At 52.3% G+C, this 26,191-nt stretch overlaps 10 protein-coding genes across 10 annotated transcripts; 4 read left to right on the top strand and 6 right to left on the bottom strand.

Annotated features, from left to right (window-relative positions):
• Positions 1-53: 53 nt before the first annotated feature.
• Positions 54-4,337, bottom strand: BO72DRAFT_477559 (uncharacterized protein; the record flags this gene model as incomplete). The annotated part of the gene is made up of 3 exons (XM_040947453.1): positions 3,611-4,337; positions 1,201-3,531; positions 54-1,143 (listed from the first exon to the last, which is right to left on the bottom strand). Exons 1-3 carry the CDS (start codon positions 3,970-3,972, stop codon positions 54-56), a joined length of 3,783 nt encoding a protein of 1,260 aa, XP_040801134.1. The 5' UTR covers positions 3,973-4,337.
• Positions 4,338-4,435: 98 nt separating this feature from the next.
• BO72DRAFT_448192 (arrestin (or S-antigen), N-terminal domain protein) lies at positions 4,436-6,951 on the bottom strand. The gene is made up of 5 exons (XM_040944731.1): positions 6,601-6,951; positions 6,381-6,494; positions 6,111-6,323; positions 5,468-6,040; positions 4,436-5,412 (listed from the first exon to the last, which is right to left on the bottom strand). The coding sequence occupies exons 1-5, from the start codon at positions 6,811-6,813 to the stop codon at positions 4,738-4,740; spliced, it is 1,788 nt and encodes a 595-aa protein (XP_040801133.1). The 5' UTR covers positions 6,814-6,951; the 3' UTR covers positions 4,436-4,737.
• A 574-nt stretch (positions 6,952-7,525) lies between these two features.
• Positions 7,526-9,196, bottom strand: BO72DRAFT_477557 (triglyceride lipase; the record flags this gene model as incomplete). The annotated part of the gene is made up of 9 exons (XM_040947452.1): positions 8,933-9,196; positions 8,606-8,846; positions 8,533-8,543; positions 8,326-8,415; positions 8,240-8,278; positions 8,053-8,182; positions 7,768-8,004; positions 7,638-7,672; positions 7,526-7,551 (listed from the first exon to the last, which is right to left on the bottom strand). The coding sequence occupies exons 1-9, from the start codon at positions 9,141-9,143 to the stop codon at positions 7,526-7,528; spliced, it is 1,020 nt and encodes a 339-aa protein (XP_040801132.1). The 5' UTR covers positions 9,144-9,196.
• A 492-nt stretch (positions 9,197-9,688) lies between these two features.
• Positions 9,689-10,312, bottom strand: BO72DRAFT_378275 (uncharacterized protein; the record flags this gene model as incomplete). Its single annotated transcript, XM_040941303.1, has 4 exons — positions 9,689-9,862; positions 9,953-10,053; positions 10,185-10,218; positions 10,274-10,312. Coding segments are annotated over 4 exons (348 nt in total), but the record flags the coding sequence as incomplete, so codon positions are not given.
• A 350-nt stretch (positions 10,313-10,662) lies between these two features.
• On the top strand, positions 10,663-10,992 carry BO72DRAFT_344848 (protein PET117; the record flags this gene model as incomplete). The annotated part of the gene is made up of 2 exons (XM_040940650.1): positions 10,663-10,758; positions 10,825-10,992. Coding segments are annotated over 2 exons (264 nt in total), but the record flags the coding sequence as incomplete, so codon positions are not given.
• Positions 10,993-12,249: 1,257 nt separating this feature from the next.
• On the top strand, positions 12,250-14,471 carry BO72DRAFT_448190 (indoleamine 2,3-dioxygenase family protein). Its single transcript, XM_040944730.1, has 5 exons — positions 12,250-12,976; positions 13,032-13,342; positions 13,406-13,566; positions 13,628-13,930; positions 14,012-14,471. The coding sequence occupies exons 1-5, from the start codon at positions 12,486-12,488 to the stop codon at positions 14,237-14,239; spliced, it is 1,494 nt and encodes a 497-aa protein (XP_040801130.1). The 5' UTR covers positions 12,250-12,485; the 3' UTR covers positions 14,240-14,471.
• A 458-nt stretch (positions 14,472-14,929) lies between these two features.
• On the top strand, positions 14,930-16,269 carry BO72DRAFT_448189 (NAD(P)-dependent alcohol dehydrogenase). Its single transcript, XM_040944729.1, has one exon. It carries the CDS (start codon positions 15,075-15,077, stop codon positions 16,203-16,205), a length of 1,131 nt encoding a protein of 376 aa, XP_040801129.1. The 5' UTR covers positions 14,930-15,074; the 3' UTR covers positions 16,206-16,269.
• A 337-nt stretch (positions 16,270-16,606) lies between these two features.
• On the bottom strand, positions 16,607-18,913 carry BO72DRAFT_468696 (Zn(II)2Cys6 transcription factor; the record flags this gene model as incomplete). Its single annotated transcript, XM_040946920.1, has 2 exons — positions 16,607-17,759; positions 18,279-18,913. The coding sequence occupies 2 exons, from the start codon at positions 18,911-18,913 to the stop codon at positions 16,607-16,609; spliced, it is 1,788 nt and encodes a 595-aa protein (XP_040801128.1).
• Positions 18,914-19,346: 433 nt separating this feature from the next.
• BO72DRAFT_429316 (putative nuclear pore complex subunit Nup85) lies at positions 19,347-23,353 on the top strand. Its single transcript, XM_040943069.1, has 3 exons — positions 19,347-22,013; positions 22,065-22,566; positions 22,631-23,353. The coding sequence occupies exons 1-3, from the start codon at positions 19,602-19,604 to the stop codon at positions 23,110-23,112; spliced, it is 3,396 nt and encodes a 1,131-aa protein (XP_040801127.1). The 5' UTR covers positions 19,347-19,601; the 3' UTR covers positions 23,113-23,353.
• A 208-nt stretch (positions 23,354-23,561) lies between these two features.
• Positions 23,562-25,438, bottom strand: BO72DRAFT_477550 (cytochrome P450; the record flags this gene model as incomplete). The annotated part of the gene is made up of 7 exons (XM_040947451.1): positions 23,562-23,778; positions 23,946-24,112; positions 24,168-24,214; positions 24,244-24,274; positions 24,357-24,533; positions 24,611-25,191; positions 25,315-25,438. 7 exons carry the CDS (start codon positions 25,436-25,438, stop codon positions 23,604-23,606), a joined length of 1,302 nt encoding a protein of 433 aa, XP_040801126.1. The 3' UTR covers positions 23,562-23,603.
• Between the last annotated feature and the right edge of the window lie 753 nt (positions 25,439-26,191).

The following is a 26,191-nucleotide window of genomic DNA, read 5'->3' as shown; positions in this document are numbered from 1 at the left end:
GGCCATCTGCTTGTCTCTTGCATCACATCTTCATTACCGTGCTCTCCCCGTCTTCAACGCGATGGGTTCGACTCCAAGCCTAATCCCTCCCGCGACTTCCCCCGCAGCCTGGCCAGCGACTGTCGGGTACGGCGTTGCGTGGGAGGTACGTGTTTCTGCACCCACCCAGGTCCTTGCGGCAGCCGCTGCGATCGGCCGAAGTCCCTGTCACTGCCCCCGGGCGACACCGGGGGGCTGGACTGTGTCAGATCCACCACAATGGACTCAGATCCTGGGGTTCCTGGGGAGTTGGGTTGAGGCACCACCGGTGGAATCATGCTCTCGGGAACAACACTAATCAGGGATGAGTCCTCCGTGTCCTTCCACTTCGAATTCTTCTGCACGGATCGTTGGCCTGACGGTGGCGTGGAAGACGATCCCACCAAAGATTGGAGATCTAGTGTGGTATCACCCGCAGTAACCCCAATGCCTTCCGATGGCTGCGACGAGAGCTCCTGCTGACCTTCTTCTCGAGCTCTGCCAATCTCAAAAAACGGGTTCGGAACCATGCTACTGGTCGACGAACGTGAGGACGGGCGGGCCTCTTCTCCCTGGGCTTGCTGGTTGGAAGGTGGAGTATCACTCCTCTCCCGCTTGGCTGGGAAATACCGGTTCATCAGCTGATTGAAGGACAGCACACTGAGCGGGCTACTGATCATCTGGAGATCGTCATTAGACGCATCTGCAGCGCGACCGAGGTTGACGCCGTCAGGGCGCTGCGGGGAGTCCAGAGTATTGGGAGAGTTCTTGTCAGGAGGCAGAAGCACGTCGGGTTGACGGTCAGCACCGCCATCGGGGATTGGTTCGGCGTCGGCGATGAGGTTGGATGCCGAGCCCGAGGCCTTTTTCGCGCAACCGGTTGGGGGTGGGGACTGGAATCCGTGAAACTGGGGGGACAGAACGGGGCTGGAATCGCCTGCAAGACTCTTCGAGGAGTTTACGGTCTCCTGGAGGATAGGCTTATTAGGTCCCGAGTCAGCCGGCTTATCTCCCGCAGCGGGGGCTGGTCGCTGACCATCTTCGTCGCCATCGCGCGCGGCCGTGGCCTCAATTCGAGCCGGTGTCGTGATCTTCGGCGTGGTGGACTCCTCGGCTGCGTGGGAGCTTGGTCGGGTGAGCGCTTCAATACGCCAGAGGAGTGAAGGAAATTAATGTACTGACATGCTGGGTTTCTCAGCATCCCCAGTTCCTGCAGCGGGCGCAGCTCGGAGAAGCTTGGGTTCAATGAAGTCGGCAAAGGAAAGCTCGCGGAAGCCATCGTCCTCCGCCGCATCATCTTCGAGACCAGGCATTTCAAATCCGGTGTAATATGGTTTATCGTTTCCCACCTCATCCGGGTCGACATCGGCGATTTGCCTTCTGTCACGCTTGGCGAGCCTGATCTTGAGAATATTGTCCTCGTAAACATCGTGTATCTCAGCCACCCGATACTCAGACACGGTGGGCTGCCAGTTTGTGGCTTTAGAGAGGTCCAATTGCTTGAAAGCAATTACAGACGCACGCTGTAGGTGATCCTCGGAGAGATCTGGAAGGGTGAGGTGATTAGCGGGCAGGACAGGCAGATCCTCAGCTGGCTCCTCAGCCTCATATTCTGCTTGGTGCTCCCCATTAAGCTGCTCCGTGTCATCATAATTGAGCTGGTCATCTCCGTCAAAGTAACTATCCTCCCAATTGCCATATTCTTCCTCCCCCGCGTCGTAGACTTGAAGCTGTTGGCGCCGCTTCCTCTTCTTGCCCCGGCCTTTGCGTTGCCTGATAATGTTGCTGGCATCGTGATCCCAGCGCTGCTCAAATGGGAAAGGTGGCGCCGTCAGCTCAATATCGTTGTAGATACATTCGGTAGCTCTGATGGTCAACCTTTCCTCCCAGTTATGCTCCAAGTCACTTTCATGCCCAGTCTCTGCGTCTTGGCTTACAGACTTGCGAGATGGAATATGGGTGATGTTTGCAGCAAGCTTCCTCCGCGTCGCATCTTCGTCTTCCTTGTTGCGCGGAGCTCTCACTCCAAGAGAGCCAAACAGCATTCGCCGAGAGCTAGCAACATCCAAAGTACGCCTCTTAGATGAATCACTGTCTGTGTTACCATTCACAGAGACGTCCCTTGCAGAACGTCTTTTCCGCTTGTTCTCATCATGGGGCGGCACATTCTCCGTCTCCGGAGTGACTGACACGTCGACGCCGCCAGCTGCCAGATCCTGGAGCAGTTTCTGGCGTCTTGCTTCAAATTCTGCGCGTTCTTGCTCCTTCTTGTCGCCTCGGGTTTTAGAGTTGACTTCAGCTTTGGCTCCGGATTTGGTTTCGGATTTGGGCTCAGGCTTGGTTTCGGGGATATAATACTCGCACCCATGCACATTCTCCCATTCCCGCAGGGCCGCGAAATCAGCTTGCGCGGGTAGAGCACCAAGTTCTTTGAGCTTTGCCAGTCGGCGACGCATCTTGTTACGTTGATTACTCTTTTTGGTCCGCAACGATCCTGCTCCGGGCGGAGCATTTTTGATGGGGGCCTCAACGCTAGTGTCTGAGTCGGAAATATTCTCGTCTTCCGATTCTGATGCGCTTGAATCATCAGACTCCGAAGTAGACTCATCATCTGAATCATCTGAATCATCAGACTCATTTGAATCATCTGAGTCATCTGAGCCCGATAGCGAATGACCTGATTCCGAAGACGAGTCTTGATCCGAGCTGGAGTCACTCACACCACTAGAGTCGGTCGAGAGTGAGCTGCTGTCACTGTCGTCTGCGACAGAGCCAGCCGAACTCACGGAAGGTGACTTCGCCTTGCTCACAAGTATGCTTTCGGGCTTCAAGGCTGGCTTCTCGTTCTCAAATTGAACCACCTTAGCATCCGTCCGTGAGTCAGCCGGGGTTGAGGTACTTTGAATAACCTTAGGTGCATCTCTCTTCGGTGTTGTCGAGGGCGTCCTAGGCCCGGGGCGGAGAGCACGGGGCGCAGACTCAGTCTGTTGCTTGACCTGGTCTTCAGGTTTGGTGATGGGAGGGGCTTCTGAATCCTCTGCGAGAGCCTTCAACTCCTCCTCAAGTTCGCCCTCTCGGGTATCAGACATGTCAGAATCACTCTCTGATTCCTGGTCCACGGGGTGGCGGATGATTGTTCCATCATCATCATCATCCTCAGGTTCATGATAATCCTGGAAGTCATCCTGAAACGTAGTTCCATGCCCTTCCGCCTTTTCCCCTTCGGAATTACCACTGTTCCTGAGTGCATCGACTTCCACGTTGGAAAGAAGCCGCTTGGGTGGTTCCCAATCCGCATCATCATCGTAGCGTACCCCGTAATCCCACCCTGCGATTGTAGTCCGTCGTTTTTTCCTAGGTGGAATCGTGATTGCAGGCCTGGACGAAGTAGGTCTTTTCAGGAAAGGCTTTCCGAAGGGAACGCCATCGATGAGGTGTTTGCCATCTCCGGAGATCTGATGGCGACCGGAAAGCCGCCTGGCCCGAAGATCTTCAATCTGTAGCGCACGGATTCTATCATGTAAGGACGCGTCGGTTAGTGGTTACATAGTTGAAGCCATGAGAGGGTCAACATGGATGGGATAGCACATACAGGACCTCATCGCCGTCGCGCAATAGGCCGTCCACCTCCATAAAATGTAGGCACTCTGAGCCACCCACTTCAACCACATAATCTTCAAGACCCCACTGTCCACTGCACTCTTCGTCAAACTGGACCGATTCCGTCTCCAACGGAATCACCTCGTTCACATCTTCCAGCAGCTGTGCAAACGTGTATCCACCATTTGAGTATAGCGCATTAGGTAAACGCGTCGAAGTGATTGCAGACGCAGCAGCGGGAATCATGGGCGAGCCATTCGACGCATTGGGACCGAATAGAGAGTGAGGAGACGTCGTCCAAAGAATGCGCGTCACGGGCAAGCCGTGACGCTGGATTGTTAAGTGGAGACGCATAATGGAATGCTAGAGAATTCCGCTGCTACTTCCAAATCAATGCGACCAGGGGCAGCTCATTAGTATAGGACTTTGCTGAGGCGGTTGAGATGAATTAGATTCGATATGATTGCCGCAGCGCGTTGCTCGGTTGAGCAGTTTTGGGTAAGGAGCTCAATTGCTATTAACACCTTTGAGATGGAGCACGGATCGTCTATCCATTCAAAGTCAAGAACACTTAGAGAACCGTACGCGCAGGAGAGAAGGACATATTATTGACAGGAGAAAACAGTCATGATGAAATGTTGAGAGTGCAGCGCGGAAACCGACGAAAAGCACGGGGAAGGAAAGACCGAACGGTGACCGATGCAGTGCCAAAGCTTCTGTTTCCCGCTAAGCCTCTTTGGTCCGCGTAGTCGGCCACCCACGGTTCGCAACACCAAACAGTACTACTGCTACTAGTACTCTACCAACACTGGTCTTACAGAATTGTATTTTTGAGTCTTTTATACAGAAATACATATCTATGCTTGTAAAAAATAGGGGGTATTTGCATTGCATAGCTTCCAATATATAGCAGGTAGTATGTGTTGGTTGCACGTTCAGAGAATTGGCACCAGAGAAGCTGCAAACAGAGTGTAATCGCTGAGTATTAGAGATACGTAGTGGACTGAATTCATCCTGCGAGCTCAAAAGTTATTTTCAAAGAGTCAAGAATGACCCCGAGATCGATTGAAGAGACATGATAGCATGATACTCTTGTTGGGAGTAGAGCCACACTGGACCTTAGACATCCCGATTTGGACTACGAGGAACTGGCTTCCGATTAGGTACTCCCAGATTCATGGTGCGGTGCTCTGGTCGGAATGGTCTGTGATCGGCCTGGCTGCTAGATGTCTGGGGTTGACTGTCCGCTGTTGCCTGGTATTGCGGAGGGCTCTCCTCTAGAGGAATGGCCTTGTGTATTTTGAGTACGCTTTGCTGGCGGGAAACAAGAGAGACGGGTGATCCAGACCGGGACTCTGGAGGGGTTGAAGGCAGCATATCGAGGGTTTCCGCAGAGGAATTGGCCCCCTCATTGCCGTACAGTGCCGATGCCTCAGGTGCCTTTCCAACTGGAGATCTTGCATCAGCGCCAGATTCAAACGATCTTTCGGAGGAGGCGCTTGGTGGGTTATACTCTCTACGAGGGCCATCAATTGGGCTGAGAGTATCAGCCATCGCGTCTTCGTAGCTCGGAGGTGCATCGTCGTAGCCATCTTCTGGGTTGCTAGGCGCGGGTGGCCGGGTGGGCCGAGGAGGCATTGGTGGAGGCAGACCATCACCTGAAGGTCGGGTTGAGGTGGACACAGTCGGCTTAACGTTCCCATTTGCAGCTATAGCTTCCAAGAGTGCTTGTGGAGGTGCAATGCCGGAGAAGACTTTGACAGGCATGCGCAACGGAAGTACGATAAGCTGAGGCTACTAGCAGTGAGCAGTCGTCTCTAGAAATGAAGAGCTGAGGAGGCAAACATACTTTCATGTTTCCGACTGATCCATGCGTGAGACCCACACGAACTTCAAGTTCGTAGGTTCTGGAGACATTGCACGTTTCAAATGATGGAGCTACAGTGCTGGGAAGCGGTATGCGGTTCCACATGTTAGCATCCAAGGTCCATTCGGTCTCAGCAGGGTCTCCCCCTCTTCCTAGAGGTATAGCCATGTTGCTGCAGCTCAACATGACCCAGGTGCCACTCTCTGTCCGCTTGAGGTCATGGGCGATAATGTGTGTATATGAAATTAGTTCAACTTGTAACATCTGCAAGAAGATGGTTTCGTATGATTCAGACAATTTCTTGACAATGATTCGCATCGGTATAGGTTCATTACAGGTGAGTATCGAAGGGTTGGGTAATCTCAAATCTGCGGACACACGAGGACCGTTGCTGGCGCTTTCTTGGAGAGAACTGCTTGACATTTTCTGAAAAAGACCTTTCTTCTTGGAGACGGGAGGGAGATCCGAGAATTGATGTTGGCGTCTGGCGTACGTCTCTTCGCTTGGATTCCCTGTTCGCGGGGGCTCGATTGGTAGAAAATTCAGGTTGGTGATCTTACAGCGGCCGTTAGTCTCATGCAATTGAGACAAGAAGGGGTCACAGCGGACAAGAGGGAAAACATACCCCTCTGATATTCTCCTTGTAGAATTGTGGACGGATGACCGTGGCTTTCACGTAGTACTTGATATCGGCCATTCCGGGAAACCCACTGAGAGACGGTGGAAGCGTTTTCTTCACATGGCGATGAGTATCCTTCGCCACCTCCACCTTGAGGCCGGTGATGTTGAGGTTGGTGAGCATGCTATTTTGGAAATTGCAGGCATTGTTGAACGGGAACTAGGATCCGAAATCAGTCTACGCTGAACATGGCAGAGAAAACAATTTCGAAATTACCTTGAACTTGAACGGATATTCGTAGGTCCCTTTGGCGAACGTATAGACCCTTTCGGGGGTCTTCGAGTTGAAAACTTCGGGGGTGGGAAAGACGGTAGCAACCTTATACAGGAGCTGTAAGGGTTCTTAGTAACAGCTTGAATAGGGAGGGGCATTCCACCTGGCCCTTGCCAGTGAGTGATCTACAAGGTGGGGTTGGGGAAACTGTGGAGTGACGCACCTTGTGAACCTCGATCTCTGTCCGCTTTTTGTCCGACTGCTCATGATGCGGATATCGCGGACCTGCAAGACGTGTTCGACTCTCGCCCTCAAGCTTCACTTGTATCCCTCCTATAGCAGCTTCGGAGGGTAGGGTGAGCACCACTTTCCCAACGAGAACGTCGAGGTTAGTGAAGTGCTTGTGAGGCCGGTCCAGGTGGATTGTTACAGACATGGCGAACCGTGCGTAAGCCGTATATGTGCGGATGAGAATGAGGATGGCCGGCACCTGAGACGCACAATCACTCTTCACCAAGACCGTTTTTATGAATGATGCAAAGTCTAGACAAGAGCAAGCACCAGTTGAACTGGCTGCATATACGTCTAGATAATCAAAACCACGCAGGCGGAGAGATAATAATGGACAAAGGGGAGGAGGGGGTGGGGGGGGGGGGGGGGGGGGTGGGGGGGGGGGGGGGGGGGGGGGGGGGGGGGGGGGGGGAAGAAAAAAGAAGCACGGGAGTTCGGCAGAACTACAGTCACTTAACGTTACAGGATATGACGTTAAGCCCAGGGGAAGCAGAACTGCTCCCGTGGGGTCGACGAGTAAGTAATTGTTCTCACAGGGCTGGCTTGGCTGGCTGCCCGAGTCTGGATGCGCCGAGCCGAGTGCAGTGGGTGGGACTCAGCCACTCCGCCCAGTCCGACTGGGTGCACCGCCACCTTTGTTGGTCTTCTCTCTGCCAATCGAACACGAGTCTACAATCTGTCATAGACGGCACTGCACGTCACAAGTATCGCATTCCACACCTATAATCTAAAGCAGTGTCCTCAAGGGGTATCGCTGGGAATATAGGTATGCTGTCGAATCACAGAACAAAAAAGAACTAGCCCAACGCACTCTAGGCACCAAGATTTCAAACAGAGGTTACTGCACCGCGCCATCATCAGAGACCCTCCTTCGCAAGCATGTCTAGAATATTGATCTCATTAGTCAGACTCTCCGCAATGGTTCGACAAGGTTGGGTGTGGCGTGACGCCAGGGCCTCTTTGTCGTACCTGCAATATCAAGATAAAAAGCAATTGCGTTGAATCTACGCAGAGCATCAGCCGATGTCCAGCAGGAGCATAAGAACAGGCAAAGCGAGAGAAGAAGTCCATCTTCGCATCGCTAACTCATTCAACATACCTTAACCTGTTGCCCGTTATTTCACCGGCCAACCATTTTAATCGGTTGGTCCAGTTGATCAGGTCCAGGTGGCTCACCCCTTCTAGGGTGCCCTTGTAGCCCCCTTCTCCTCCCCACTTGCTGCTCGCAACGCTGACAAGTCCGTCATTGTACCCTTCGACCTGCTGTAAGAGGCGATGCGATAGGCGGAAGACAGACCAGAAGCTTGGCTGCATCGATGCTCCATAGGAGAAATACCTGCAAGAACTCAGTCTCGCGACACCACTCACAGGGCTGACCACCTACCGAACATCCTCCACATCTGGAGTAATAGGATTGAAGGTGTTTTGCATGTAGTCGCGGGTCAGTTGAGCGAATGCCCCTGTATCTATTCCTAGTCTCTCAAGCGCATAGTACAACTGAGCCAAGCGGTCATCTGTGAGTCATGAGTTTCAGCTTCTTCTTCTTCTGCCGGGGCAGTGAGTCAACACACCGCCAATCTGCTTGAGCACATAGTCTGCGACTGCAGAGCCTGCCAAGCTAGTTAGTAAGATGATTACTTTGTTATCTCATACATACCTCTATGGGGCGTGGCTATAGTAGTCAAGGATTTGATTTTGAAGTCCGTTGGTCTGAGATGTGTAATCATATATCGTGAATCAAGGCCTCTTCGTCGTCAATCAGGATATGATCGTAACGGACGTTTAGATGCATTCAAATTACCTACCCCTGTACAGCAATGTAAACAAAGAGTTCCGATGACGGTGATTGGGGCGACCAGGCTTACCATACTATGACTGTTCAATATTAGATCTGATATCAAAGAAATAAAGTCAATCTTGGAAAATAGAGAGCCTACGCGATGATATTCACTTCCTTGCCACGTGCTCCGGCGACGATGTCTTTTGCCAATTCTTCGGCGCGCATTTCAATGGACGCCGATGGAGGTACTGTTGCAGTGATGACCTGTACCCCCTTCATCGATAGTGCATCCTCGATCCCACGCCAGTATTGAACACCGGGGAGATAAGGGCCGGCAAGGCGAAGCGTGTCAAACCCGAGAAGCCCATGCGCAAGCACGACAGGGTGCTTCGGGGCATCTGGTGAATATCAGGTCAATTTCCACACGCTGACAACTCTGTAAGGATCTGCCATGATTGGGTCTACTAAATGCCATCCGACTCACCATATTGATCTTTGATAGCAGCATACTCATCTCTGATGACTTTGCCCAGGTCTTCCAAACGTGGATCAAGAACATCGGACGCTGTATGCGTAGAGGAACGAAACCCGCGTGAGCTGCGACAGCGCCTCAAATTGTTGTACCGGAAGACAGTCCTCTTGTGGCAAAGGGAGAGACTTCTCACTGTGCGCAATTGAGCGACAGCAGATCTCATTTTGTATTATACCCTGCGTGCTCTCCATGCAAATGGATCTGGGAGGAAAAGCGAAAGTATACAAACCAGCATCACGGGTGGCCTCGCGCCGAGGAGGAACTTATGACGCAACAAATGCCTATTCGGGTCTTTCCATGCCTGAGGCATGAATATGCCCGAGCATACTGTGCACTGGACCTCAAGATATATTTTGAGTGATTAACATGTACTGAAAATCCCCTAGAGCTGTTAATACTCCTTGTAACAACCTCTTGCCTTTATTAATGGGATAAATCCTGTTTGATACCCCCTTTCCCTCGACAAATGTCAGATGGAAAGCAAAGGATCTCAACGGTAAGGGGTCTCACGCATGCACCAAGCAGGCATGGCATCCCCACATTACTGAAGGACATTGCCCACCCCTCCACTAGCTGCAGACAATCTAGAAAGGATGCACTCCGTACATATGAGCAGTTGTATGATCAAACAGCTAAATAATATTCACAGGCTGGAAATAAAGAACCCAAAATTGATGAACCCTCACGCTGCTGCAGGAAACAACAGATCTATGCCTTGACCACGATTTTCTCCGAAGCCTCAGGCTTTACGTCGATGAGTGCATGGATAAGATCCTCCACCACCTTGCTGCCCTTGTCGTTCCCGGCATCCTTGATCTCCTGGAGCTTGACTTCTGCCTCTTTGTTCGCATCCTCCTCAGCCTTCTTGTACCCGCTCGAGTGCTACAGCAAGCACGAAAGCGTTAGCTCGTTTCTTGAACAGCGATTGCGAGCTACCCCTAGATCGAGGAGCCACTGTAATGCCATAAATACCTCAGCCTCGAACTTCTTGAATTCGTCCTCCTTCTGCTTGCGATACTCTTCGATCTCCTTCTGGGCTTCAGCCTTTGCGTCTCTTATCCGCTTGGTACGATCTGAATAGAACGTGTCAATGAGAGAGCCGGTAACATTGGTTGAGGGGCCGGGACAGTACATTCTCTAGCTGTAAGATGCGACACGTCAGCATACAGTCATGGTATCCGGTAGTAGCATAGATGAGCTTTACCTTGCTGGACAATCTTCTGGGCCTCTCTCTCGGCCTTAATTCTGATGTCAATTGTATGTCTTCGTAGGAACAGAGTCGGAATGACCTACGTCGAGGAGGGTCTGAATGCCTGCGGAGTTCTGAGCGGACTATCGGGGACAGCGTTAGCGCCTTTCCTTCAAAAACAGACTCGCCTCCTAGCGCTCACCATCTTGTAAGTAAGTCCTCTGGGACGCGAGAATATGCTTGAAGGGATACGATTTGAGTTGAAGGCGATATCTTGATAAGGTGGAGTTGTGGAGCTTGTGATACGCCGTCCGATCTCCCCGACGCCACGCATTACCCCCGTGGGCGGTCGGGGATTCTGCCACGAAACACCGCCATCGTCGATTATCGCCGACACGAGACTGGGATCATGATTGACTTAGCCTCTTGATCGGGAGTTTCGCCACCTCTTCTTTTGCGACATTTCTAAATATTCAATACATTACCAGCGGACATGTCTCGGGCTTCCAAATTGACATTGGCCGCCACAGGCCTAGGCACAGCTGGAATTGTCTACTTTGTGCACTGGGCACAAGAACAAGAGAAGGCGGTCCGTTAATACTTTGACCCCCATTTACCCAGTAAGATGCTAACTTCTCAATTACTCGGCCTCTAGTCAATGCACAAGGCGGTTGAACTTGACATGGAAAAACAGCGCATTCGACAGGAGCGACAGGCTGACTTCGAGATGCAAAGGGCTCTTGAAGAGGAATACCGGAAACTCCAAAAAGTCTCACCAAGCTTAGACGAACCGAGCGGAACGCAAAGAAGTCAAGGACAAGGACAAGGGTCCTGAGGCAACACTTCCTCTGCTGGTTGACGGCGTGTGACGTGAAGGCTCGGGCGTTGGTATGTTTTCGCCAATTATAGAAGAAATCATCTCTAATCCAACATCTCAGCCATGGCTTTCAACCTCACCAGAATGACAGCTTCCCGGCTATAAAATATACCCATGTACAATAGACAAGAACATACACTCCTATCCTTGCGGAGACAGACGCTGATGAGTAGAATTGAGGGCACTCTAAATGGCAAGCTCACGCTGCTATGTAACTAGCATGTTGCTAGATTATGATTCACATAGCATCAATGCTATGGAGGACATGAATGAGTGATGAAAACGACTACGTGAAGCTATCTCAGCAGAACTATCGATATGGGCGCGGTAGGTGGTGAGCAGCCTGGCCGTTGGGCCGTGACCTTATGCGACAGACGGAAAGCATGGGTGGCTGTGTGGTAATGTTTGCGAGACGACAATATATTACGAAGAGGGATGATATGTTGAAGCACGAACTATAAGTTAGTCCTTATCAGTTCTTTGAAGAAATTGAACCCATTTTTGCTCGGGTTGGTGGTTCTTCCGAGATGCCCCATGAATCGAAAGATAGGCCGCTGATATAAAGAAGGCCGGCTACAACCGGAGGCCGGCTCAATTCCGGCCTCATGCAACTACGAAAGGCTAATCTGCCCAAATCCGGCTGATGTGACCAATGGCGGCGAGGACCCCATGACTGAAGCCTTGGCAATTGGTGAAGTATAGTCAAGGTCATGATGTAGGTGATTGTGAGTTTGGGACTCCACGTCCTTCAAACCGGCAAATTGGAGCGAACATTGTGTAGGATACAGTCAGATATATGCTAGAAACAGCCAGTAGCAATGTATCAGTTCTCCCGCACCAGCCACAGCTGAGGATAGACAGCTGAACACATTGGTATACAATGCTGGAAAAGGAATAGTGTGTCCTCGTGATCCCTGCGTGCCCTGATCTGCCAAGAGTTTGTATAGAGTCGTCGAGCAGGCGTCTACACTGATGTATTGACCCAGGGGAGAGTTTATAGGCATAGAGACTCGTACAAATTGTCATATAATACTTCTCAGATGCCCAGATCTAGTGCTACTTTGTTATCGTGATTGAGACTAAGGTCTCCACGCAGTTTCCCTACCTGTTTCGTACTGGCGCTGTCGAGGCCGGAATTGATACCGGCCTCAAAGCATTATAAGAATCGCCTGCAATCCCGCCCAATTCCTAGGCACAAGAACTCTGAGTTCATCAAGGTTTTAACTTTCTGTGTTTTCTTCTTGCCCAGTAACTTGGTTCCCTTTTCCACATTCACCTGGCTGCTTCCTATTCTTCTCCTTCCTTTTCTGTCTCTTCTGCTCTCTCTTCATCCTTTTACTCGAGACCTTAGACTCTCTCATATCTTCTCGCACCCTCTCACCGCCTCGCAGCATCCCATCATACCTCTATTCATTCCCTTATCTATAGATAACTTCACCATGTCTCCATCTAGGGTTCCCCTCCCAAACAGTACCTTGGATCGCTTCCCTCATATCCATGATGATCCTTCCACCCTTCCTCGGTCCTTGGACCCCTTCACTATCACCACCTCTACCGGCTTCCTGCCCTTTCTTATCTCTCCCATCAAGCTCCCATCTGTCTTCCAGCCTTTGATGTCACTGCTTGAGCGTCTCCCTGTTGTTAAGAAGGATGGTACTCCAGGTCTCCTTGCAACATATGAGCTAGGCCCGGCTGTTCTGGCCGAGCTTCCTGATCTGACCGAGGAGATCGATAAGCTGGTCACGCCTGATGGTGCACCGGATCTCTACATGATCACCGCTGCATTCCGTGACTACTCTTTCCTCGCCTCGTCGTATCTTCTTGAGCCATGCTGGGAGAACTGGTGTAAAAACCCCGACCAGGGTTATGGACTCGGACGGGATATTCTGCCCAAATCTGTGGCTCGTCCAATGTATCATTGCGCCAAGATGTGAGTCGACGCTTAATCTAGTGAGCTTTGACCGTCTATACTAATTTGATGCCAGCCTCAACATTCCTCCTTTCATGTCCTATGCTGCTGCATACTCACTATTTAACTACACCCTCGCAGACCCCTCTAAAGGTCTGGTCTATCCAAACTTGCGTCTTGTCCGCGCCTTCGAGAAGGGTCTGGACCCCAAGAGCTCCGAAGCCGGCTTTATCTTAACCCACGTGGACATGGTGAAAGAATCCAATGGCCTTATCAGCGGAGCACTCAAGGTGGTCGACAACGTCGAGCAGGGTGATCGTTCGGTGGTCAACGACGGATTTAGAGAGATTCTAGCTTCCATGGAGAAGATCGAAGCCTCGATGGAAGGTAAGCGTTCCCCATTCCCTCCTGTTGCTCAAAGACTCCTCCTCACCAACAATCCGCATTTAGACATGTGGGCCAACTCCAAGCCCCAGGACTACCTCTCGTTCCGTGTCTTCATCTTCGGAATCACCTCTCAATCCATGTTCCCGAACGGTGTCATCTACGACGGAGTTCTTGACAACCAGCCCCTATTCTTCCGCGGCGAGAGCGGTGCGAACGACAGCATGGTAAGATTTCGTCTCAAGACTACCCCTTCTAGACGCCGATCTGACCATCCACAACAAACAGATCCCTCTTCTCGACCACCTCTGCCAGATCCCCATGCCCTCCACCCCGCTCACCAAGATCCTGCACGAGTTCCGTGCCTACCGCCCCCTACCCCACCGTGAATTCCTCGCTTACATGAATTCCAAATCCGAAGAAGTCGGCACTCGCAACTTCGCCGTCCAGGACACCGAGACCGCAATCCTCTTCCTTAAAACTCTGAACCACGTTCGGAGCTTCCGATGGAGACACTGGCTTTTTGCCCGAGAGTATATCATCCGCCGCACCCCACACCCTACCGCTACCGGTGGTAGTCCTATCGTCACGGTAAGTTATTCTTCCCACCCTTGAGGGCAGTCTTTCGCCCCATGAGATATATACTAAACACGCTTCTGGGTCGATATGTAGTGGCTTCCCAACCAGTTATCCGCGGTGATGGACCTGATGATCTCGATCTATGATACTTACCTTGCGCCGCAGAAGGAAGGACATTTGGCTGTCGGGTCGGATGATCAAACCGGGTTTGCTGCCGAGGCATATATGAAGCAGGTCGAGCCGATGATGGGAATGGTGAGGGACCAGAGAGAAAAGTTGGCCAAGGAGGTGGAGAAATGGTGTAAGGAGAGGGGGGTTTGAAGAGAAGGTGGTAGGATCGGTTGTTATACCCTTGGATCCATATTTTGACCACTTCCAAACTGTAGATAGTCTCCACGTTGGTTCTGAGCTTAGTACTGGAGTTCCTGGTTCAGGATTAGTACGAGAGACAGATAGCGAGAGACTTCATTTCAAATTGAATCCGAAGAGATTGATTTGAACGGCAGCTATCATAAGGATATTGACCTATCGCAATACATTCCAAGTTTGATGAGTAGCAGTCTCATTTCTAGATACTGTATCTCCTCCTACGCATCATGCAGCAGCTGAAAGATAGCTTTTAACTTTGATAACCTCCAGACACAAAGAGAAAAACATGCCTTATCTCTTTCACCTTCAGGCCGCATGGTCGTCAATGTGCTTTGAGGGTTTATTGCATCATTATATACGGCGTACGGCGGGGGACGTAGCGTGATTGTCATGAGGAGTAGCAATTGACCTGAGCATTATTGTATGGCTCTTGAGTCAGCGATGCTGCGGGTATAGCAACCCAGAAAGACAGACTAGGAACGCAGACTGTATATTGTGAGGCTTGCAATATCAGACTCGATGGTCGAGTTGTCGCATTAGAGAGTGGGGGTGGGATGAACCTCGGCATTCTCGGCCCCTCCGCTCTTTTGCCCCATCGGGAATCCGCTTCATCTCCGCAATTCATCCTTGCGCGGTGTGTGATTGAACGTTCCCTCCTCTTAAAACAATTCAAAAGAAGACTGCGGTGCTGTTCATCGTGTTTGAATTCTCTTTTATTTTCCGCACAGAACCCCCCTCCCCAATTCCCCCAAGTAAACCCCGCGTCTCCGACCCAATCCCTCTCGAGATGCCGCCGCAACCCGACGACCAATTCCACGGCTGGGTCTCGCATTCGCCCACCGAGCCCCTCACCTTCACCACCTTCACAGCCAAACCCTTCGACCCCACCGACCTCGAAATCCAAGTCACCCACTGCGGGATCTGCGGCACGGACGTGCACACCCTCCGCTCGGGCTGGGGACCGTCCGACTACCCCTGCGTCGTGGGCCACGAGATTGTCGGCACCATCACGCGCCTGGGGGCCTCGGTGCCCTCCCTCCCGCCGCCATACTCGGCCTTCCAGATCGGCGACCGCGTGGGCGTCGGCGCGCAGATCCTGGCGTGCCTACGCGCCGACTGCGATGCCTGCAGCACGAACCAGGAGAACTACTGCCCGCGCATCACCGGCACCTACAACGACCGCTTTTGGGACTCGACGACCTTCCAGCAGAAGACCGCCGTCAAGACCATGGGCGGGTTCGCGCGCACCTGGCGCGGGCCGGCCCAGTTCGTGTTCCGGATCCCCGAGGGGTTGTCCTCGGCGCATGCGGCGCCGCTGCTCTGCGCGGGAGCGACCGTCTTCACGCCGCTGAGGAAGTACGGCGCGGGCGCGGGGAAGCGCGTCGGCGTCGTGGGCATCGGTGGGCTGGGCCACCTGGGGGTGCTGTTTGCGAAGGCCATGGGCTGTGAGCGGGTGGTCGCCATCTCGCGGTCCTCGGCCAAGAGGCAGGATGCGGTCGAGGGGCTCGGCGCGGATGCGTTCATCGCCACGGGCGAGGAGAAGGGCTGGGCGAAGAAGTACGAGAGGACCCTGGACTTGATTATCTGTACAGTGGACGGGGATGACATGCCGCTGGCGCGGTATCTGAGGCTGCTGCGGGTCGGGGGCACGTTCGTCCAGGTGGGTGCCCCCGAGAAACCTCTGCCCCAGTTGCCGGCTTGGTCGTTCATTCAGAAGGGCATCAAGCTGGCCGGGTCGAATATCGGTTCGCGCGAGGATATCCGGGCCATGCTGGAGTTGGCGGCGCAGAAGAACGTGTTGCCTTGGATTGAGAAGCGGCCGATGGAAGAGGTGAACGTCGCGTTGAGAGATATGGATGCCGGGAGAGCGAGGTACAGGTATGTGTTGGAAAATGGAGAGCCGGATAGTAAATTGTAGAGGTATAAATAGACAGGACAGTACTTTAGTAGTAGACCAGGGCTATTACCCAATGTGGATATGAATACGAGCTAAACGAAGTAACCGAGATATAGGCAGCAAAGAACTGATTTTGGCGAAGGTCGCTTCGTCTCTCTGGGCATCAAGGTTCATTATTGATTGAAATGTCACACTCGTACCTTTCCAAAGATTGGGCCTCTAGTAGCACTTCCGTGGGTACAGTGTACCCGCGGGGTTCGACCGATCCTTGTGAGGTTCCATTTGTCGATTGGAGAATCACTACTATTGTACTCACACCAACTAGATTCGACGACGCCCTGAGAGGTAGAAGAGAGGTTTAAATAATCAAGGCTCTGGCGATTCGCTCATGCCAATTGCTAAGTTGCTCGCTAGGCGATCGCTCAGTGGGAATTATCCCCAAAGGTCCCTACCATGGGTAGATCGAGCAACGGTCGCCATTGGTCATCCAAAACCTGCCATATAGCCTTGAGGACCCTGATACCCCAATCATCCACAAACCATATATCCCGAAGCCGATGAAGGATTGCGCAGTAATAGGCCACAATGATAAGCGCCAGTGGCTGATGTTCCTGAAGCAGCTGTACGAATTCGGCCTTGAGCCTAATCGCCCACCGGCAGGCCTGCCTTACAGAGGTCACACCTTGATGAGCCGCCGCCATCAGGTCTGCCAGATTCTCAATTGCATGCTCGTAGGTGGTCGAGTCATGAGCCGGATCCTGGCCTTTGCAGACGTGGTTCACCTCGTGCAGTCGGTCCAAAGCGGACCGCTCATCATCGGGAAGCACATCATCGTAGTCATCCAGCTGAAAGAGGGCCCCCCAGTCACTATCTCGTATCGTCGACGTAGCCTCGTTCAGAATCTGTTGTACGCCGCGCGTCAATGTAAATACCTGCAGGATGCCATTGATGCACGCCCACGGATCGTCCGTTCCGGGGGCATGTGAGGGGTGAAGAAAGCCAAAAGTGTAGACCACGACAACGCTAGCAAAAGCGAACATGGCTTTGGCATTCGATGCGTTGATGTCGCTCAACTGCTCGCGGAAGAAGGCCAGAGCCTGGTTCTCATGCGCTACGGCAACGCTCACGTAGGCCGCGCGCTTGACTTCATCTCTCGTCCGCGCTAAGTGGATCGCCGACAGGGCCAACAAGCCGTGCATGAGAAAGGGGTGGGATAAAGCCTCCTCAGGAACACGGGCCTGCCAGATAGCATCTGTTATCCCGTGCCGGGAAAGTGCTTTGTAGGTTGAGTTGCACCAGTGCATCATCAACTCCAGGTTGCTCAGGTTGAGACGCGCGACTGATTGCGGCTCGTCGTCGCCGTTCAATTTCCCCAGAATGCGGAGCGAATTGGCGGTCGTTGAAAAGGTGGATTCGGACTCCCGCGGCCCTTCAGAGCCTGACTTGTTCGGCCGAGGGCGAGGCCGCAACTCATCGTTGGTCCAGAGTAATGAAGTCGCAGAGTCATACCTGCAAGACGACATGCGTTTTGAGCAGTTCGAGCAGACCGGCCGCAGCTCGTCGCATTTCACTCGTCTTTGCTTACATTCGAGGCAGCCGTGTCGTGACTTGCGATGAGGGCGTCGGAGTGCCATTTCCTTTGGCCACGCCTGACTCCTGAAGAGTTCAAGAATAAGTCATAGGGTGAGAGTGCCTGAGTGAGTGCAGACTTGACTAAGCATTGCATCGGTCTCTCATCTGAAAAGTCCAGGTTTCACGCCGTCGGGAAAGCATTTCTTGTCAAGCCCCGCTGGAGAAGCCATTTTGTACTACATTATGTCATCAACCGCAAGTTTACCAGTGAACAGTCCATTCAATTTCCCAACTAGCTACAATTTCTGTACAATTTCATGGATATTACATTGAGATGGTAGCGATTCCCCAGAGCGAAGATATCTCGAAAAAGATCACAAAATCTCAGAGTGTGTGTTAAAAGAGATAACCTAGGATAGCCCCTTGCACCCCCCCACAGGGACCGACCAGTCCCCACAACCACAGTCAACTCATGCTCCAGTGGTAGAGCTGTTCTGTCGCCGTCGTCTCGCTTTCTCATACAAGGAAAGGACTGTCGCAAGGACCATAAGATCGAATTGTTGCCCATGATCCACGTGGAGCTGGAGCATGCCACTTTCCTTGTACGAAGCCACATTGGTCATGAACATCGCCAGAATGTTGCCGCTTTGCTCGTCAACTAACTTATAGTTGCGATTGCTGAGCCGTGTCCAAGTGTGACCCTCGAGGCCGACATGATGTGTCCGCTTCCACAGGAAAGACTGCCTCCGTGGCCCAGTGCTCGTGGGGACCTCCATTTCCCAGCGATATTTGCTGTGGCTTTTGCTTTGGCCGGTAAGATCCTCCCACACCATCTCGCTTGGGGCTTGAGGATCTCCTAGGCCAATGTGAATACCTCGTGAAAAATGTTGGAACTTGGCGACTGCCACGATCGGACCGGAGTCATCCATCCCAGCATGGAAGGTGAGGTCTGGCTTCTTTGGTCGAAACTCGGACACGCGCACCCTGTATATTTGTTGATCATCTGCAAGTTTTACGTTGTAATGGTGCCGCCATGCTGTATTGGAGATCTTGTAGCGACGGGTGATAGTATCATCACTTGGTAGCTTAGCGTCCACCGAGCCAGGGTCAAACTCGATGGACGCATCAGAGTGAAACGAGGGTGCATTAGAAGCCATGATGGTGTGATACCGGGAAACTCATAGCTCGAAGGATTATATTTCAAGAGGGCAACCGGAAAATGGGCTCTTTATACTTGATGGGCGTTAGATGCTTTGGGCGTGAGTTTCCACCACGCGCCAATGATGGAAAGCATCTCAGGGTCTCTCTCCCTTAGTTGGTCTGACAAGGTGGGATGCTCAGGGTCTGGGCTGTGCATTTCAGACATGCTATTGAAACAGTTGATTGGATCCAGATTCGAAGACTGGGACACGGCTGTTCTTCACAGCCTTGAAGATAGAAGATCGTCATGGCCGAATACGAGCCATCCATTTCGGGAATAGACTCGGAGTGGAAGACACCTGAGGCAGACTTATCACATGACGGTCACTTTTGGCCTCACCGCCTTGGTCGGCGCGTCTCGCTCCATCTCCAGCGACGAGCAAGAAACATGCAAGTCGGCGATGTTCAGTGTTTCCTTTGGCGCCATTTTGCTGGTTGCGCCTTGACAATCCCTCCACCTCTTGTTGCGCGTCTTCTAATCCATTCTTGCCCATCGTTCATCGTCTTCGCCGGCCTATAACCCCTGCATCGGGGCCATTAAATCATAACCTCTTTTCTAACAACTGTTTTTCCTGTGAATTCCGCTATCCACCCGCCCAGTAACCGTTCCCTAAAGACCCTGTCCTCGCACCCCATCAGCACACAATGTCTTGGAATTTCCACCTCCAGTCTAGCCCGCCGTCTACGCCTGGTAAATCCCGCGATCCTTTCGACGGTTTATCCAGCACCCCGGCTGGGGCTCCACCATCCGCATCCAACTCCTTTGCGGCGCATGGCGGGCCTTCCGATTTTGGGAGCTCTCGCATGAGCTCCGGCTCCCTTTTCACGAAGTCGGGCCACATGAACCTCAATGACAATGATAGCATCTTCGGCTCATCTATTATGTCAAATGATTACCTGCCACCCCTACCCAAGAAATCGACAACAACCGCAACGAAATCCTCTGCAGCGTCGCAGTCCCTGTTCAGCATCACAAATGGCTCTCGCTTTGATGAATCCACACGCTTTGGGCAATCCAATGGCTTTGCGGATTCCCAGATGGATGCAGAGCGAGACGATATCCTGACTGAGACAGAGGATGAGGTAGTGGACAAGACGGGAATCAGCCTGGGTGTGGGTAAGGCGAACAAGAACGCTGGGGGCCGCTTCAGCTTCTTGGATTCTCAGCTCGGAGACTCCATCGCTCCGCAGCCTGTCTCGCTTGGTCATCGCAAGTCTATCTACTCAAACCCAGGCAGCGCCAAGCGTCCGAAGCTCGATGAGCGTTGGGCGGGTCAAGCGCCTCTGCGCAAGGGAAAGTTGTCACCGAAGAAAGACTCGGCAATGCCATCTATAGTTCGCAACTTAGCTCGCTCGCGGCTGACTACGGTGGATGAGTCGAGTGACTTTGTTATGAGCACGGAGGACGAGCTTTGCCGCATGTATGACGAAGTCAAGAAAGCCGACATTAATGGCACGGACTTCCGCGCGGCCCTCTCGGATGTTTGCAGTCGACTTGCAAATGTGTGGAAGACAGCTACAGGACAGAATGGTCCCTACCAAGAGTCAGACGGCATTGGGCCGGGTGAGCAAGCTTCAAATATCGCCAAGGCAAGTTTCTTGGCTTCACTCCTTCTACAGCTGCATCACCCCCCTCGGCCATTTGATCGACCCGGCCAGGTAAACCCCTTCGCAACGCGCAATCTATTACTGGGTGGTCCTCGCACAACATCACCGACACCTATCCCCAGACTTCTCATTGACTGGCTCGATGCCAACCACATCCCTCCTGCGTCGGAGTTGCAAGTCTTGAAGGCGTTTGAACCCAATCCTACTGCATCATCAAGCTTCTGGGACTTGCTCAATGCTGCTGTTCTCCGGGGTAGCCTCTCGACAGCCGTTGAACTTTTGCGATCTGCCGATTTCAACTACGCAAGATCAGCGTTAGAAGATGGCCTACCACAGGCGGGATATCGCGGAACACAGCTGCAGAATATTCAGCGATGCGTCAACAAGGCTCTTCAAATCCTCGAGTCATGTCCTGGTGTCTCGCGCGATGATTGGGATGTCAAGGGTACCGAATGGGCTTTGTTCAGAAGACGGGTTTTGGCGGCAGTAACAGACCTGGAGGATTTCGCTGAAGGCGAGGACAAGGCGTCGCCAGAACCCCCTGTTCAAGAAAACCGCTTCCAAGCTGTCAACTTTGGGCTGAAGGCGACTGCTCCCGCGCAAACGATTTCCTTCACCCAATCTGCACGCATGGCTGAAAGCAAAGTACCCTGGGCGATCTATCAAAATCTTCGGTCCATGTATCGTATTCTGCTCGGTGACGAAGATGCTATCATGGAGAACTCACAAGACTGGCTCGAAGCCACCATCTGCATGACCGTGTGGTGGGGTGGTGACGATGATGACGAGGTCCCTAGTGACCTTCCGCCCACCAGCCTCAACCCTTTATTCTCTCGCCCAGCAAGGAACACGTCTCCTACCAGTGCGCAAGATTCCTATTTGCGTCGACTCGATCTAGCTTTCGGTCACGCCACAAGCGCGGAAGGCGATGATGCTAGTTTCCGCGTCAATTCACTTAGCAGTCTCGAAATTGGGCTGGCTTCTGTCTTCGAGGGCAACGTGGAAGGTGTGATTGAGCTGCTTCAGACATGGTCACTGTGTGTTTCATGTGCCGTAGTCGAGGTCGCGTCTGTTGGGGGCTGGCTGAATTCTAGAGTCACCAAATCGAAATCTATACCTGGCTTGAGCGAGGACGATCTGATAGTTTTGTCGTATGGTCAAGGCCAAGGCACTGAAACGACCGGCCCTCGTGTGAACAAGAACGATGTAATCAGTGCCTATGCATCTGGCCTTTTTGAACGACAGTCAATTGAATGCCAAGATGGTACTCGCAACGGTTGGGAGGTAGCTCTCGAGGTTCTGAGTCGCTTGGACGACAGGGGAAAGTTGCAAAAGAGTGTTTCGGAACTGCTGGAAAGATTGCCGCTCAACACGGCGGAGGAAGTTGATAAGGTGGTTATGCTTTGTTCCGAGCTTGATCTTGACAATGAAGGGCGGAAGGTTTCAGAGGTTAGTTCTCCTATCTTATCCGTTTCATCAACCAGCTGCTAATTCGACCAGCGTTTCGGTGATGCTACCGTTGCTGATTCAGAGGACTACGGTCTCGCTCTCCTGTGCTATGCGCGCGCACATAACCGCCGTAAGGTCAAGTCCGTGGTTGACCTGCTTATTTCATACAGTCTTGTGCAGTCTCGCGCTTATCCTGCGTCGAATGACCTTGACGAGCAGCTCGAGTCTTTGATTCGAGACCCTGGTCGTTGTCTGGCTGCCATTGCAGGATCCGACGAAGATGCAGCCAGTATCCTGCAATACTACTTTTCTGGATACGCAACTTTACGCCGCTACTACGAAATCCGCGACGAGGCCGTGAACCTGAAAGAAGGTCAACAACCTCGTTACAAGCCTCTTGCTAGACGGCGTGCGGCAGCCCAGGCTCTTGTGGCAGTCATCAGCAGCGCCGCAGACAGTATCTATGGCGGCCTGTACGATCCAGACCGTGACTCCGCCGTCCAAGTCGATGGCCTCTTGACGCTATTGGGCGAGGTCCTCCCGTTTGTTGACCGTGAGTTCTTTCCATTTTACAATCGTGTTGCTGTAGACTTTGTGTAGACTCTGACCGGCTTCAGAACCAACCCCCATCCTCTCAGTCTCTCAGCAATTCACCATTCTCTCCGCAATCGAGGACCTCCAAACTGTCACTCCTCGCGTTTACGCCCAGTGCGAAGAATGTTTCCGCTCCACCTTGATTGAATATCAATCCTCTAAGAACGCAAATGCATCCTCATCAACCGACTCTTACATCCTGCCTTCATCGCCGCGCGCCATGCTGAAAAAGTCCGTCTCCGCTCTCAATGCTTCTAGCACCTTCTCCTTCATTGGTAGCGAGATGGTGGGATCAGCACGCACGCTCTCAGGCTCCGGCTCAGCCGGTAGCTCGGGTGTGCTTGTGCCCCGGTTGAACGCAGAGAAAGGCGCTGCTGCACCTCACGACCGAGGCTGGGATTGGCGTGCTGGCCTACCGGATGATGTCACGGGTGAGGATATTATGCGGGTTCTGCGGCTGGGATTGGCCCGAGGCGTGAGTTTCGGGGGACTCGGGTCGATTTAGTTGAGTGATCAGTAGGAAAAGGAGGGGGATTGATGAGATAGGCACCTCGAAAGGAAATGTATTTGTATATCTTATTTATGTCTGATCTGGCTCGATCTTATTTAACGATTGGGGCAGTACCTTTGCCGCCTGCCTTATTTGTCTTCGTGGGAATAAGGAGAAAGGCCATGACAGGCAGTATTAGAGACATCCGGAACAGTCCCTTACTCTTGGCCTTTGTAACATTTATGCATCATGGGGCCCGGTGTCAGGAGTTCCTACCAAAATTCGTTTCCATCCAATCCATAATGAATACGTCGTCACGCATACGCACCCATAGTCTCCCGACTTCTTAGGGTAGATGAGTGTAAACTAATTGTGACAAATTCAATCACCATGCTCAATTGGAGCCTGCCGGGACATCATCAAATAATTGATAAGCAAGGAAATAGGAAGTTGAATCTCCCCGGGGCAAATCCACCACTAGCCCACGAAATAAACCCTCAGCGCCTTCACTCCAAAACAATCCCTACGACCCTCGCCTTCAACGTCCAGACCCCTTTTTCCGGCCGCTGCAGGATCTTCTCCCGGACGAATTCCATATCCTCGGGGTTCGTATCGCAGAGCTCGAGATCGAACCGCCTCACGATCGATGCAATAGTCATGTACAATTCCGCGTAGGCCAGACTGTTTTTTATCCGGTAAACGAAGTTTCGGGATCTGTGTTAGCCCTGTGTGCGAGGAAGGACTGCTTGGCTTGGCTTCTGGGCCTGACGCCCAAGTAGGATAGTATGGGACAAGCTTTCCAATGAAGGGAGGGCATAAAGAAAGTTGATGGGATGGATCCCACTCACTTCATCCCGATACAGATCCTGCTGCCCCCGGCGAAGGGGACTAGATACCTGGTGAGATTCTCGCCCCGCGAGGCGGCTTCGATCCAGCGCTCGGGGCGGAAGGTGTTTGGGTCGGGGAAGAGCTGGGGGTTGCGGTGGATGAAGTAGCTGATTGTGCTGATGGGGGGCTTCATTGTGAGGTTGGGTTTTCGGGGGTTAAAGAAGGTGCGGGGAATAACGTACACCAGGAAGAATTGTGTATTGTTTGTACTGCAAGGACTCGGATGGGGCTACTCGAACTGGTCGCATGGCGTTTCACTGAGCCGGAGGGCTTCGTTTATGATGGCTGTCTATGGTGGTATAGCCGTTAGAAATTTGGAACCTATGTGGCCGAGACGGAGGTGTGCAGGCGTCAGGTGCTCAGGGAGTTACCAGATAAGGCAATTGCTCCAGTTGAGACCATTTGGGTTCGTGGCGTGGGGTAGGCATGGCCTGTTTCAGTTCCTGGCGGACTTTGAGGAACATTCCTCTGTCGCGTAGGAGTTGGTAGACGGCAAAGGTCAACGATGAAGCCGTGGTTTCGGTACCGGCGACGAGGAGTATGAAGCTCTCTCACGAAGACGGGCCAGGGAGCGGTCCTCGGGCGGCAGAGACGGGTCAGTCAGGGCCTGATATATCGAGCCTACGGTGCTGGCGTCCCGTGACTGCTGTGCGATCTGCTCTTGCGTTGCATAGACTTGGGCTAGTTTAAAACGGGTGAGTCGCATCCAACGGCCAGGCAGAGCCTTGATCAGTTGAGGAATGCTGGGGAGAAATCGAAACAAATGACATGAGTTGGTGCCTTCAAACATCAGCTCCCAGATGAAGTCACGTTTGGTAAGATCTGGATCAGATAGGTAGCCCTTGTCTTGGCCGTACAAGTAATGGGTGATGGTGTCCCCTGTCAGACCGACGAAGACCGTGTGCAGTGCACTCACCGTTTCGTCTACATAGAATCTCTCCAGATGCCATGATAGCCGGGTGATTTTCTCTTGGATGACCGTGGAGAGCTCCGTTACCGCTTTCTTCGAGAAGAAGGGATTCAACAAACTTCGTCTCGCGCGGTGAAGATCATGATCGATCGTTGCTATGACCAAGAATGGGGACGCAAAGGAGGAGACAAAGACCGGGTCCTTGTTCCGCTTGCGACTGTTACCGGCGTAGATCTCATCGTACATGGCGGGATCGATGATATGGACTTCTCGAGGGTTTATCCGCACAATGGGACCTAGTTCTCTTCAACAAGAGAGCTCATGCGAGCAAGGACTTCAAACTCGGTATACCATATCTCTTATGCATCTCTTCGATCTTCCAGAAGAACTTTCCACCTCGAACGACGTCGTGATAGAACTCATGGAGGCCATCGCTGCTACTGGAGGTCCCGGGATCTTGCTGAGCGGGTGAAAATAGAGGCGATAAAGGCTTCTCAGGATGTAGTAATCGATGACTAGAAGGGACAACACGACGAGGGACATATTAGGTGCCTATATCTTATGTCTGTTGATCGATTGCCGCCGGCTCGCCACATCCATAAACAAGAGATGCTTGTCTAGTTATAGATAGCAGTAAATGTGGCGTCCTCTCATGGACTCTAACGATCTTTGTGTTATCAAGGCAAGATTCAGGGTTCAAATGGATAGGCCGAAGTATGGCAACCAGGATCACAGAAACTTGTGTAGAGTTGCACCTGGCCAAGGACAGCTAAACTCAGCGTGTAGATTGGAGAAGATCATGTCGGCTAATGGGCCTAGACTTTGTCTATGCATACGTAGGATGGTCTAGCTTGAACCCAGTGACACTGGCGAACATAGGAGTCACATATCATTTCCCAGGGTCACTCAAGGAGAAGCGTTATGTATAGACATGACTCTGCGCTGGAGGATTTGAGGTCCCTTTTGATGAATAGTCTTTGAAAGTTGCAGTCTCAGCTGCTGCTTAACCTCGAGAAGTTTATTTCGTATACTATTGCCGGGCCTTTGAGTTGTGATCTTTCAGGACACAAGTCATTCTGAGCTTCGATACATCACTTCTAGCAAGTTAATCTCTCACGAAGACCATCACAGGCCCAGATCACGATGGGAGATCGAGAAGTGCGTTCTTTCCACTCGCATTTCAGTTTTCAAAATAGTTTCGCGCCAGAACTCGAGGTCAATTGGCATCGAGCCCTTCAAAGTCAAAGAATCTGGATTGAATCATTCCGTCTTGAGGCCTGTCCAGTGCCCGTGCTT

This window comes from Aspergillus fijiensis (genome assembly GCF_003184825.1).
Source record: "Aspergillus fijiensis CBS 313.89 unplaced genomic scaffold BO72scaffold_24, whole genome shotgun sequence".
Lineage (NCBI taxonomy): Eukaryota > Fungi > Ascomycota > Eurotiomycetes > Eurotiales > Aspergillaceae > Aspergillus > Aspergillus fijiensis.
The sequence above is the reverse complement of the archived record's forward strand: the minus strand, read 5'-3'. Positions and strand labels throughout refer to the sequence as shown.